Raw genomic sequence first — 14,744 nt, forward strand, 5'->3', positions numbered from 1 at the left:
TGTCTGAGGCTGGATTTGAACTCAGGTCCTTCCGACTCCAGGGCTTGTGCTCTATCCATTGTGCCACCTAGCTGACCAGCTCTTAGTCTTAAACATTTGAATCAGTTTGTTGTATATCTTGGAAATATGACCTTTATCCTAGAAATTTGCTGCAAAGAATTTTTTTCCCCAGTTAATTGTTTCCTAATTTTAACTGCCTTTGTTTTATCCAAAAACTTTAAAATCGTATATAATTAAAATTATCCATTTAATTTTCTGTGGTCCTCTTTATTCCTTCAGTCATGAATTCTTTGATCACAGATGTGAAAGATTATTTCTTCCTTGTTCCTCTAAATTGTTAATGATGTATTCTTTTATATCTCGGTCATGTCTCTGTTTGGAGTTTATGTTGGTCATTTCTATCAGAATGTTTTCCAGATTACCCAACAATACAGCAACAATATTGTTGTATACTGAGTCCATGCCCAAATAGTTGTGGTCTTAGGGTTTATTAAACATTATACTATAGTCTTCATTGGCTTCTGCTTGTTTTGTATCTATTTTTTTCACTGATTGAACTCTATTTTTAACAAGTATGAAATAATTTTGGTGTGTACTGACTTGTAATATAGTTTGAGATCCAATACCTCCTTCCTTTCCACTTTTTTCCTCCGAGATGAATGTATTATTTTTTTCTTGCTTTTTACAAAGTAATCCTTTGGTAGTTATTTTGGAGTATAAGTAACTGTTCTATTTCCTGAACCTGCTCATGAGCACTTAATATATCTTGGATTATTTGGGTCTTTTTTTATTTCTGTAAAGAGTGCCTTCTAGTTGTATTCGTGTAGTTCCTATGTTTGTCTTGGTAGATTTCCTATTGCTAGATATTTCATACATTTTGTAGTTACTTTTTCAATATACAGAAATGATGATGATTTATTTTACCTTATGCAATTTTACTGGTTTTTAATTGTTTCAATTGATTTTTAGTTGACATGTAGTGTTCTGTAATTAAATGATTATATTATCTGCAGAAAGGTGATTATTTTGTCTCTACTTTGCTTATGTGTATTTCCTTAATTTCTTTTTCTTAATGCTGGAGCTATCATTTCTAGCATTATGTCAAATAATGTTGATAATAATGGACATTCTTTCTTTATTACATTCTGATTAGGAAGTCCTCTCATCTTTGTACTTTTGTCTGTATTCTTTTTCTGTAGTGAATGCTTTCCTTTTGCCAATCCATTTCTATTCCATTCTTCAAGTTTTGGCTTAAGGATCACTTTTAGGAAGTCTTCTTCATCAACCTCTTCAGATTCTGATTTTTTTCTCACTCAGTTTCTTCATTTATTCTTACTTTTGCACCCATATATTGTTATTTTTAACTTGTGTTAATACGTTGTGAGGACCAAATGAGATAATATTTGTAAAGTACTTACTCTAGTGCCTTCCACATAGTAAGACACTTAATAAATTCATACTCCCTTCCCTTCGTTTGCACAGATTTGTTTTGAAGAAAACTGCTCAGATGAATCTGTGATTTCATAGATGTGGTTGTTCCCTCCTTTGTGGTTCTTAGCAGTCTATTGATGAGGATGCGTCCTGTGAGTTTTTATTTGTGTCCTCATAAGTTTGAAGGGCTTACTTGCTTTTTCTTGACGTTATAGAGAACAGTGAGGCACAAGAGTTTTCCATCTCTTATCCTTCTGTCTTGACAAATCTTCATTTTTGATTATGCATTTCCTTAATGGCATTTGTTATAAAGCTTCTTTAAAGTTTTTGGGTTGCATTCTGCTCATATCCATCATGTACCTCTCCAGTGCTTTCTTTGATCTCATTTTTGAGGGATGCAACAACTCATTTTTGGATGCATAGATTATCATTGGTAGAACATTGATGTAAAAAGATGGACCTTTTTCTGGGACAGGGGCAGTGGGGGAGGGGAAATATCCTCTGATTAATATCAGGTGAGACATGTAGAAGAAGATATATATGTTCCCCAAAGGTCTTTATAATGGAGATACAGTGCAGAGTATAAATTGGAGAGGGATTCTCTCTGGAAGATGAAGTCCTTCAGATACTCCTCTTTGCAAATGACATGCTGATTGCTTCAAGGGCCAAAACATTACACAGCTTCTTAGAGATGGTTAACCACTCAAATGAGTTTGGCTAATCCTATACGTTGAAGAAAAACTTGAAAACAAAACATGTGGATGAAAAATTCCTGGATTAGGAGTTTGTGGCTTAGAGTTCAGAGTTCCGTGGATAGATTTCAGGGGCTTTTTGAATTTAGATGGGAAAAATACATCTCTATTTTTACTCACCTCTAAAAATTTTCATTTCCCTTAGTTATGAATTAAAAAAAACATTCTGAGAAAGGGTTTGTCTTTAGGCTTCATTAGTCTATCACAGGGGTACATGACACAAAAAAAGTTAGATGCTTGACTTAGATGGACAACCTGTAGAGCTCACTGTATATAGACTTAGTCATTACAAATGGACAGTTAGTACACAGAATTAAAAAGGAAGACAATGGGCTGGATTCCCTTAAGAAAATTGCAAAGAATCCTTAAAAATGTAGACATAATAAATTCACTCTGTGAAATACTTTATTGTATATGGGTTCATTTAAATAGTGAACTTCTCTAGTGCACTTAAAATGTTAGTTTAGAAAAATTAAATGTATATAACTTTTTTAGGAATACATCCTTTGTATGAAGTGATTTTGCCATGTTCCCAATATGCTTAATGGGAAGTGTTTTGTCAGCTCAGTCAATATCCTGTTTTTCTAATTCTTAGGTATCTGGAACAATACATAAAATTATGCTGTGAATTCAATAGTTGAAGGACTGCTGAATTACCTTCTCTCATCTTGGCTATATATGAGTTTTAAATAATGTACATGAAATTTATATCCTAACAAGTTACATCGCATGAAAATTCTATGTATTAGCATGTTCCTGTAATTTATGTTGCTCTCTGCAGAGGTAAGGATGCTAGTTACCCTTTGTTCTGAGCTGGGCCTGACTTAAGCCATGAGAATAGGTTTAATATTGGAAGAAAATGAGATACTCCTAAAGCATTAACAGTTAGCAAAGGAGATTTAATTAGCCATAGCAGGAGAAGGATATTTAATAAGGAGAAGCATTGGGGACACTTTGAGTTGCTTCAGCTAAGTGAAACTCTTCACTTGTGTTACCTGTCATGAAGTACCAGTCAGACTTCCAAAACACCCCTTTCCCATCCTCTTCCAGACTCTCCTTCCTTACCTTCTCATACCTCTTTGGTGCTCAGGCAATGGGGAAGTCAATCAGTTGTCTTGGGACTTAAAACTCTGAGCCAACCAAGTCTGAAGGAATATCTTTTTAAGGAAAAACTATCCTAACCTGCATGTAGGAGGGGGCTATCCTACCATACCACTGAAATATTAACTCTCGTAAATAGAGTATAGACCTGTTTTCAAGATCCTATATATTTTGAAGGAATATAATTATTCAGTTGAATGTAGAAAGAAGCATCATTCTAGTCCATCAGCAACAAATCTTACATAATAAAGTTAAATCAGTGAACTATGTGGAAATAGGAAAATGAACCACAGTGAGAAGTGATGTGCTTTTAAATAGTGATAAGTAGTGCTGTTGTCTGTATCCTGTATGAAGAAAGTTTATAAAGAACATTTAAGTTATATTTTGTGCCCATAAGAAACTTCTATGGAAACTTGACATTAATGAGGACAAGCTTGAACAAATACTAACAAATGTACAACTGAGGTAATACGAATCTATTTCAAATTCATTGCATTATTCTTTTATTCCTCTAATTTCTCATTAGTGTCACTCATCCATTCTTTTTGTTACATACTTCAAGTCCACTTTAAATGTTTAGTCTCTTTTGATTTCATCCTGTGTCTTTTCTGGAATACTCATCTTTTACTAGTTACCGTAGCCCACAATGGTTTTTCTTTCCTTTGTAGACCTATAAAACTGTATTATAATTGCTTTTGTGCATTGTGCCTTAACCTTCTAACTGGATTGTAATCTGCAGAAAAAAATTCTTGGGTATAATGTTTGTATAAAAAGAATAATATTTCTCTGTTGATGAAAGAGCAGCATCTTTCTTGTATGTATTGTATACTTACATGTTTGTTGAATGAAATGTAGATGGAAAATTTTTTATAAAAGGGTTATTAACTAAGATTTCATAGATTAAGTTCAATTATAATACACTTTTCTTTTTCTTTTTTGTTAGCTTGCTTTCACAAGAGATGGACTCTGTGGCCTCTGGAATGAAATGGTCAAAGATGGAGAAATTGTATACCCTGGGACAGAACTAACACAGAATGGAGAACTACCTCCTCGCAAAGGTATTTCTTGTACTTTCTAGTTTGCACAGCCTTTTTTGGTGTATACATTGTATGTTCCTAAAATTATGTAGGATGTACTGAAATAAACCTAGAGCAGTTAGATTTTTCATTTGTTGGTGATGTGTTGAATACAAATACCAAGTGTGAAACAATAATTAGTATAATAAATACAAGGATTTCCTGGGAAATGTTAATATTTTCCCTTTGAAAAATCATTTTCTTGCTTTTTTGGATCCTTTTCATAATGTCTTCCATCACAGATTGTGTTTAAGATAATTTTTTCATCTCAAAAATGTTTAAATATCTATTTCTTGGTTTGTCCTAAAACTATTCATGGCTTTTAATTTTGCTTGTATAGAAATAATAATTGGTATCCCAACAATTAGTAAGTAATTTTCTGTGTTGCTGTCTGTGGAGTAGGAATAGGAACTATCTCTGACATGTAGATTGGATCTGCCCTTTGGTTTAATTTTATCAGGCCTTTAGGCCAGTACCAAGACATGATTTCAGTTATTCTTGTAGTTGAGATAATCTTAGAGGCTTTAAAGTGTAGATGTAGGATCTTAAGAGCTGGAAGGGATTTCATCTGACTTTCTCATTTTATAGATGAAGAAAATGAGGGCTAGAGAGCTTGTTATTTTCTAAGGTCATTATCTTCAACATTCTAAAAGTGAACAAGATAGAGATGTTCTTGTCTTCTGAAAGTAGATCATTCTTTTTGTGAGTTGAGGTACAACTTGCTATCTAGAATGGCAGGTTAGGGTTATTCACTTTTGAGAATGAGAAGATTTCAAGGATGTTACTATTTCTAAATTTTCAATATGAATTAAAATGCCTTTAGAAACAAATTCTAGCAAGATCTAATTAGATTAAAAATGTAATTTTCCTTAAAAGCAGTATTGGTAGATCTTTATCAGAGTTTCGTCAAATACAGAGATTGTAACCCCTTCCTCCAATTTTTTCTTATCCTTTCTCACTTGATAAAAAAGAACTAAATTATTTGTTGTATTTATTGAATAGCATTTTATATTTATTTTTCTTTAGTTTTAAAAAGCCTTAAATATAATTAAATTAAGTTGCTTTTTATTTATATGGTCCTTGATTACATGACATTTTTCCCCCCTATGTCTTTGGCTCTTAATAGAAAAACTTTCAGAGACTTGGTGTGGTATGGTATGTGTGTATAGCCTGTCTTTTTTACTACTCTCTCCCTCTCCACCAAACAAAAACAAAAACAAACTAAAAATTTTAACTTATGTTTTCATGTAGATTATAATTTGAAATTCTAATACTGTATTTTTATAGTGGTGATAGAATTGTTAATAGTAAGTCAAATAAAAGTAATTAGGCATTACCACTAGAGTTTCTGGAAAATACCCAGTGTGTATTTTTTTCCCCAGGGGCACAATTAGTAATGTTTCTTACATGGATCTCCACTCTTGAGTCTTTGTTGTTTCTAAGCATGTCTTCCACTAACTCCTTCAGAAATTTTTGTTAAGTTTGAAAATCTTTCCTGAGATATATGAGCATTTATTCTATTTTCACCTTCCCCGGAGATAAATTTGTCATTTTCTTTCCTTTGAAATCACACGTGGGATATACTAGACTAGTTTAGGGAACTGATGGGATAATATACAACTACTTCATTTGTAGTAACTAAATGCAGTTTGTTTTGTGGTCACACAACACAATGAAAATAACATTAAACCACAGTCTATAATTTTCAGTCAATAAACATTTATTAAACATCTGTTATGTGCCAGGCACTATGCTAAGCACTAGGGATACAAAGAAAGGCAAAAAAGAGTCCCTGCCTTCACAATCTAATGAGGGACACATAAACAGATATGTACAAATAAGCTCTATACTGGATAAATAGGAAATAATTAACAAAAGGAAGGCACTAGAATTAAGAGAGATTGGGAAAAACTTCCTGTAGAGAGTAAGATTTTAGCTGGCACTTGAAGCCAGGGGTTGGAGATGAGGAGGGAGAGCATTCTAAGCATGGGATACAGCCAGCGAAAATTCCCAGAGCTGAGAAATGTATCTTTTTTGTGGAACGGTCAGAAGGCCTGTGTCACTGGAGGGGAGTGGTGTAAGGTGTAAGAAGACTGGAAAGGTGGAGGGAGGGACTAAGTTATGAAGGGCTTTTAACAGTGAACAGAGGCTTTTGTATTGGATATGGGAGGTGGTAGGGAACAGCTCGAGCTTATTGATGGAGGGAGTAGGGGGAGTGACATGGTCTGAGGATTGGTACTTTAGGAAAATCACTTTGGTGGTGAAATGGAGAATGGGCTGGAGTGGTGGGGAAGAGACATGTGGCAGGCAGACCAACTGGCAGGCTATTGTAATAGGCTAGGTGTGAGGTGAGGAGGGCTTGCATCAGGATAGTAGCAGTATCAGCAGAGAAAATGGGGCATATTAAAGAGGTGTTGCAAAGGTGAAATCAACAATCCTTGGAAACATTGGATTGGATGGGGGGTGTGGGGATGAGGGGGAGGGTGAGAGATAGTGAGGAGTAGAGGATAACATCCAGGTTGTGAACCTGGGGGACTGGGAGGATGGTGGTTTCCTTGATTGTAATTAGGAAGTGGGGGGACTTAGGGGGAAAATGATGAGTTCAGTTTTGGACGTGTAGAGTTTAAGATGCCTATTGGACATCTAATTTGAGATATTTAAAAGGGAATTGGAGATGTGAGATTGGAGGGGTTAAGGCAGAGAGGTTATGACAGGATAGGGTAAATTTGAGAATCATCAACATAGAGATGGTATCAATCCGTGGGAGTGGATGAGATCATCAAGTGAAGTACTATAGGTGGAGAAGAGAAGAAGGCTAAGACTGAACCCTTTGGGACACCTAGGTTTAGAGGGTGTGATCTGGGTAAGGATCCGGTCAAGAGTGGTCAGATAGATGGGAGGAGAACCAGGAGAGTATGGTGTCCTGAAAACCTAAGGAAGAGAGAATATCAAGAAGAGGGTAATTAACAGTGTCAGAGGTTGCAGAGAGGTCAAGAAGGATGAATATTGAAAAAAGGCCATTGTATTTGGCAATTAAGAGATCATTGGTAATTTTGGAAGGAGCAGTTTTGGTTGAATGATGAAGTCAGAAGCCAGATCATAGGGAGTTGAGAGAGCGGGAGGAGAGTAAGTGGAGGCACTTACTGTAGATTGTTTTGTTAAGGTGTTTAGTCACAAAAGGCAGAGGAGATAAAGGATGATAGCAGGAATGGAAAGATCAAGTGAGGGTTTTTTGAGGAGGGGGGGACTCATGAGCATGTTAGAGAAAGATAAGTGAGAGAATGAGAATGATAGAGGGGATAGTAGGCTGGAGAAGGTGGAATGGAATGGGATCCCTTGTACATATAGAGGGATTTGCCTTAGCAAGAGGGCCACCCCTTTTTCTGAGACTGGGGTAAAGGAGGAAACAGTGTCAAAAAGTATCTCAGTAGTAGAAGGTGGGGAGGAGTGAAGAAGACGAAGCTCCAGGTGAATGGGCTCAATTTATGAGGTAAGGTTCTCAGCTGAGGGAGTGGGAGGTGGCAGAGCCATAGGAAGTTTGAGGAGCGATGAAAATGTTTGAAAGGACTGCCATGGAGAGTAGGATAGTGAGTTGATAAAGGAAGGATAGAAGAGTAGCCTAGCAACAGTGAGGGCCCAGTTGAGGTTGTGTAACATAATAAATCTGGAGTGGACCCTGTTAGAAAAGTTGCATGATTTTCTCCACCTTTGTTCAGCAAGCATATTTGTAGGAGTGAAAGCAGAGGATAGTGGGAGTGATCCAGAGCTGAAATTTGGAAGATACAATCGATATGACAAAGAGGTTCAGGGACTGGAGAAGACGACAGTGTATAGTTGAACTGATTCAACTTGAACTTGAGGTCAAGATGGGGAAAGGAGAGAAAGTGGCTGGTGCAGAGGTGATAGCCTGGGAGAGAACTGAGGAGAACCAGGAGAAAATGTTGTCCTGAAAATCTAGAGTGAAGAGGGTATCAAGGAGAAGAGGGTGATTGACAGTATCAAATGCTATAGAGGGGTCAATAAGGAAGAGTATTGAGAAAAAAGACTATTAGCTCTGGCAATTAGAAGATCTTTGGTAACTTTGGACAGAGCAGTTTCCAGAAGCCAGATTGTAGGGAGTTAAGAGAGTGAGAAGAGAGAAAATAGAGTCAAGGGATTAGAGGTCATGATGTTTATGAAGAGTAGAGTTTGGTCTGGGAAGGCAAGAGAGAGGTGAAAAACCAATAGGATGTGATCAGATAAGGGAATTTCAGACTTTCTGAACGTGGAGTAGGTGATGGCATTATCAAGGGGTATGACGATCTTTGTGTGTAACTGAGGTAAGGTGGAGGAGTAGATCAAGGAAAGTGAGTGGTTGAGAAACTGGAAGGTTAGGGTGTTTGAGTATGACAGAATGTATGTTGAAGTCCCTTAGTGTGAAGGCATGAGTTGGGGAGGAGAGAAAGATTGTGAGCTAGGTACTGATCTTTTTGAGCAAGGGTAGGGAGTGTCCTGGAGGCTGGTAGACTGCAGCTACCAGGATGTTGAATGGGTGGAAGATGTGGATTACATGGACTTCAGAGAAGGAGAGTTTACTGAGTGATAGATGTAGGGAGAGAACATGGGATTGGCAATGGGGAGCAATGAGTATTGCAGTTCCTACACCTCAAGCTGAGGAGAAGGAATGAAGGTGTAGCCAGTACTGGAAAGAATGGCTGGTGAAGCTGTGTCATTAGGGGGAGCCAGGTCTCAGTGATTATCAGAACATGGAAGGAGTGGGATATGACAAGATTTAAGATGAAAGTAAATTTGTTGCCGATGGAGCAGGCATTCTGGAGGGCACAGAGGAAGGGATGGGTAATTTGGTTGGGACTTTGGGTTTGGTGGGTTGAGGAGGATAGGAATAAAGACTCAGATAGCAGTGGATAGGGAATAGGGTTTGGGCGATGGACCTGTAAAGATTCAGATGTGTCACATATGACCAGGTATGAGTATGTGAATCATTAATTAAATCTTACATTACCATCTCATTCTCAGCTGCAGCTTATATTCCAGAAACCAGCCTTCTTCATGAGTTCTGAGCATATTAGTGTTCTTTCTAGAGTTAGCAGTGTTTGAATACTAACTCGAAGCGTGAGCCAGACATAGGGTGGTATTTTTAATAAAATTAGGAAATGTCCAAGAGGCCTGCTGACACCAAAGGATCTAAACTTGGACCAAAATGTTGAGGAATTTGGTGGAAAGATTGCCATCCAACTGTGTTGGGTACTCATAAAACACTTCTAAGTAAGGAAGCCAAAATTACATTATTAGGAAGTTGTACTTTAAAAAAGAATTATAACTTGGGTCATAAATAACCAGAAAGTAAACTTATAACAGTGTCAGACATACTGTATAGCTCCAGGTTTCTTTAATACTGATAATGATTCTAGTGCCTTTTGCTCTGATGGGTAGGATTCCCATAAGTCTTAGGACTGAAATAATTTGTTCATAGAATGTCATATCAGTATCTGCATATCTCTATCTGAAAATAACAGTGTCTGAGAAAATGGAACCATGCCTGTGAATGCAGAAAGAAGCGTATTTGGCATTAACAGTATAGAGAAGGAAAGCAGAATTCTCAGGAGACCAGGGACAACCCTCCCACCTGCCAAATGCTATCCCCATCTGGCCTTTTGATACCAGAATTTCTTTTAGTAGACAACAAATACACAATCAGTTTAGAATGCATTTATCCAGTAGAAAGTAATAAACTGATTTACATTGGGTGACTAGTATAATTTCCTGGATTGAGTTTTGCTGATGATGGATGGGGGATAGCAAGAGGACTCTGAGGGCCTGAAAATGTTTGTGTGTGGATGATGATGGTGGTGGAGAGGGAGGGAACATGGAAACAGCACAGAGATGCAGAAGAGAAAACTGAGGGACAGTAAAGACCACATCTTGACTTTTATTACAGTTCTGCCTACAACTGGCCATGTCTCACAATAATACTTGTAGTAACAGAAGAGAGCTTAGCTCAGTGTCTGGCACGTAGTAAGCATTTAATAAATGCTAGTTGACTGACTGATCATATGATACAATGCCTAGATAAGACCTCTCTAGCCATTTGTTTTTTGATTCAGGGCAGTAAAAGCCATTTGTTGAAATTAAAACTGACTCGCATACTACTTACTACCACTGCTGCCACCACCACCACCACAACCACAATTACCACTACTCCCAGCACAACTACCACTACTACTTCCACCCACCATCATCATCAGCCACCGCCACCACCACCACCTCACACTTGTATGATACTTAAAGGTTTAGAAAGCATTTTACGTATACTGTCTCTTGTGGTCTGCACAGCAGTTCCATAGGATAGATGCTGTCATCTCAGTTTTATATTTGAAGAAACTGAGACTTAGAGAGGTCAATTGGTTTGTTTCTGGTCATCTAGTTAGCTCATGTCTGAGGTTTGATTTGAACCAGTCTTCCTTACTCCAAGGCCAGTATCCTACCTGTTATGCCATAAATATAGTAGTTGTGTGAATATTTTCTGATTATGAAAGTATAAGGAAAATAATCCAGTTTTATGCAAAGATAGCTTAGTTACTATCTTTTGCTTATTGGTGGCTTTTCTGTCAATTCTGTACATAGGCAAGTTGTATTGAAATATTTTTGGCTGGGAAGACTTCTTTTCACAAATCTTGAAGGTTGATTGTAGAACTTATTTTGAAGGATACTAAGTTTTTTGAGCGTTAATGTATACAAGTTGATGGACAGACTTGTGTGACTTTTCTTAAGAACTGTGGCAGTTTTATCTTTATTCTACTTTCATAGTACTTTGTGAGAAACTAAATCAAAGTGAAAATAGCAAAGTAGGAGAAAAAACTGAGATTTAGGTGATTTTCTTCATGATGTAGAATTCTATGTGACTGAACTATAGCATCATCATTGTCATATCTAGTTTTTTTATAGTGTCTACTTTGTGCTAGGCAATGTGTTAAATGCTTTATATATGTTATCTCATTTGGACTTCACAATAACCCTGGGAGGTAAGCGCTATTCTTTTCCTTATTTTAAAGTTGAGGATACTGAGGCAACGGAAGTTAAGTGACTTGCCCAAGGTTACACAGCTAGTAAGTGTCTGAGGTATGATTTGAATTCAGGTCTTCTTGACTCTAGGCCCAGTACTCCGTCCTCCGTGTCACCTAGCTGCCTAAACATAGGTAACACAAGGGAGCAAAGAACCCACTTCATTTTGGTTAGTATAGCTGATTTTTCTTGTAGAAACTTATTAGTTAGAATGTACTTTTTGAATTATTTCAGTTCTCTGATGATGGAAATGTGTCATAAAAGGTTAATAAAATATCCTAACTAAAGAACTGATAGATTGAAGAAATAGGAAGTTGCAACAATATCAAGTACTTCTCTACTTGAGGATTTCCTCTACTGATGAAAATTTCAACTTCTTTTTGTCTCAGGTTAGACAAACTGTGGGTCACCACCCCATGTGGGGTCGAGAAAAATTTGGCAACAGTGAAAGGTTTCTGAATGCGCAACAACCAGAAATGAATTAAAAATTAAATGTGTAATGAACCAGAGGTGTTTCTGGAAGCACTTGCCTGTGTTGTATCATGCAACTTCACTGCAGCCTTGATTCTGAACACACAACACATGCACTTTGCACTGTCATGCCACACAATGCCAACGAATGCATTGGTTTTGGAGTCAAAGGAGATGCAGTCAAATCTTGCCCTTGTCACTTGCTACCAGTTTGACTTTGGGTAAATCAGTTGGCTTTTCTGGCCCTGATTTCCCTCATTTGTAAAATGAGGCAGTTGAACTAAGTAGCCTTTAAAGTTCCTCCCAGCACTAAATCTGTAATCTTGTAAGTTACTTAGCATTTCTGGCCCTAAATTTCCTTCTCTCTATAAAATGAAAGGGTTACATTTAGGTTTTAAAGCACCTTCCATATAGAAATTCTCTTGTCTTATTTTGTTTAAAATCTCTTGTATGTGTTGGAGAAGGTGAGGGTAGGGAAGCAAAGGAAAACATGATGACAGAGAAAATACAGAACCAGGACACTCAAAGGCAGGGAAGATACATATTTGTAATCCTTGGAAAAAACTGATATTTGAGTGAATTTTAAGTGCCATTCATCTTATTCTATACATGATCTGCTTTGTAAGTGTGCTTTTAACTTTAGCAGTTTTTTAAAGTTCTCACTAATGATGAAAGCCCACTGGTTTGTTTTCAGTTGACATCATCACCTCTTCTGAAACCCTAATGGAAAGAAATTTGTTTCCCTCCCTACTATAGGCTCAGCTGTTAAAGCTACTATGCATGATAAGATCCAGAAAGATAGCAGGTGGAAAATGGCATTTATGTTTAGTGGTTTGAATGTGTCTGAATGTTTTTTTCAGGTATGGATCAGAGAAACAAGAAAGAGTTGAACAGAAGACCTTTTTGGGAAAACCTCAGAGTGTTTACTTGCTATTCCCCATACATGAAATTTTGTTTCCTATTTCTGTACTATTGTAAAAGCTGTCATTTCAGCAATACTGCCTTCCCTCTCCCCAGCAGTACTTTTCTGTGCCTCATAGAATTTGAAGCATTGTTCAAGCTGAGCTCAAGTGCCATCTTTCTATAGGAAGCCTGTACATTCTGATTCTCATCAGATGCCAGTGCCTGCCCCTAGAAGTTAGTTTGAATATACTTTGTGTTCACTTTATTTTTTGTGTGGAATGTTAGCTCTTTGAAGGCAGGAATTATTATTACTATTACTAATTTTTTTTGTATCCTGTCAACCTTCAGAGTTCTGTCTAAGAATGACAAACAGCATTAGGTTGTTTGTGTGTTTATTTCTCTCAAAGTGAGCGGATCATGCTTGTGGAGCTGCAGTCAAAACTGAGCTCCCTTTGGGGGTTGGATTGCACAATTTATTAACCCTCCCTACTGGGGCTGATGTCACACCATCATCATTTCACCCTTGTACTGAGAAAATAAAGAAAATACCTCTATATATACCACCCCCAGCTTTACCAGACCACTCCAGCGTTGAGTTATTAGACTGAAGAATCTGTCTCCACCCAAGCTTGAGGAGAACACAATGGGCTTCCCTACTTTAAATTCCTTGCAAGCTTGGGGTGCGGGGGTGGCCAGAATAAGGAGAGTCAGTGCAATCTCAGTTATGTCCTTCTGAAGGAAAAAAAAAACAACAACTGAACTTAAAGTCAAGGCTTTGGAAAGGGGGGAGGGGGAACTCTAAACCTCCCCAAGATATTGGTTATTAATAATCATTTTTCACAATCTTCATTGCCTATTTTATGTTGTTCAGTCATGTCTGACTCTTATTGACACCTTTGGAGGTTTCTTGGCAAAGATACTGGAGTGGTTTGCCTTTTCCTTCTCCAGTTCATTTTGCAGATGAGGAAACTCAGGAAAACAGGTCAAGTGACATAGACAGTAAGTGTCTGAGGCCAGATTTGAACTCTGAAGGGTTATGTCTTCCTAACTCTGGGCCTAGCCCTCTACCCACTGCACCATCTAGCAGAAGATAGAAGTTGTAGCTAAATGGACAGATGACTGCTAGCTTTCTTTTAGAGAGGCATTTAAAGGAGTTGGTAGAACTTGCTTTAATATGCATCCAAAGACAACAGGAAATATTACTTTATGTGATACTTGCTTACAGGAGTATGGTAATACTTTATAAGGTATTTGCAAAAGGTTCATCATGAAAGTAATTGATTTCTATGTGCCAATGTTTATTGCACAGATTGAAGAAATAGAGAAATTCCACAAAGATCTTGACCAAGTACTTCTTCCAAATTGAATCAGCTTATATACTCAGTGACTTTAGTGCAAAGGTGTGTATAGGTATCTAGAATAGCAAAAATATGTGGGAAAATATCGTTCAAGAATAAGGAATGAGAGAAGCCAAAGGCTTAAAGATTATAGACAGAAGTCTCATGAATACTTTCTTTGAGAAAAGAGTTAGCGGGAGACTATACTTCTTCACCACATTTGGAATCTGAACATTTGTACTGGATGCTGTTCTTGAGGAAGTGAAAATGACATTAAAGAAAACAAAGATGGGGAAAATAGCTTGTAGTGCAAATGTTTTAATGTGTTATCCCTTTGATGTTTCTTAAACTCTGTTTTGTCACCTGGGGCCCATCTTAGTTGTGACACAGTTTTACTTTGCTGTGGAAATTTACTTGCTGGTTTGCTGACTCTCACCCCCATGCCTTGGTCTCCCCTGTCTGTTTATTATGATAAGCTACCATCCCTTACCTTGATCCTTGGTATAAGGCTGTCACTGTTGGTATGGTCTGAAGTTAAAATCCTGTATGATCTTCACTTACACTGCATCTGGAGATAAGTTCTACCACTGCTCAGATGCTTGGGGTGAATG

General features: G+C 37.4%; 1 protein-coding gene across 1 annotated transcript in view; it reads left to right on the top strand.

The window, feature by feature from the left end:
- Nucleotides 1-4,227: 4,227 nt before the first annotated feature.
- Nucleotides 4,228-14,744, top strand: part of HERC2 (HECT and RLD domain containing E3 ubiquitin protein ligase 2) — a gene marked incomplete at its 5' end in the record, with an annotated part of 200,575 nt that continues 190,058 nt past the window's right edge. Inside the window, one exon of the mRNA XM_027856650.1 lies at nt 4,228-4,342. Within this exon, the coding sequence (XP_027712451.1) occupies nt 4,228-4,342 (115 nt within the window). The remainder of the gene's footprint in view (nt 4,343-14,744) is intronic.

Source organism: Vombatus ursinus, unplaced genomic scaffold (assembly GCF_900497805.2).
Source record: "Vombatus ursinus unplaced genomic scaffold, bare-nosed wombat genome assembly UNPS02011591.1, whole genome shotgun sequence".
NCBI lineage: Eukaryota > Metazoa > Chordata > Mammalia > Diprotodontia > Vombatidae > Vombatus > Vombatus ursinus.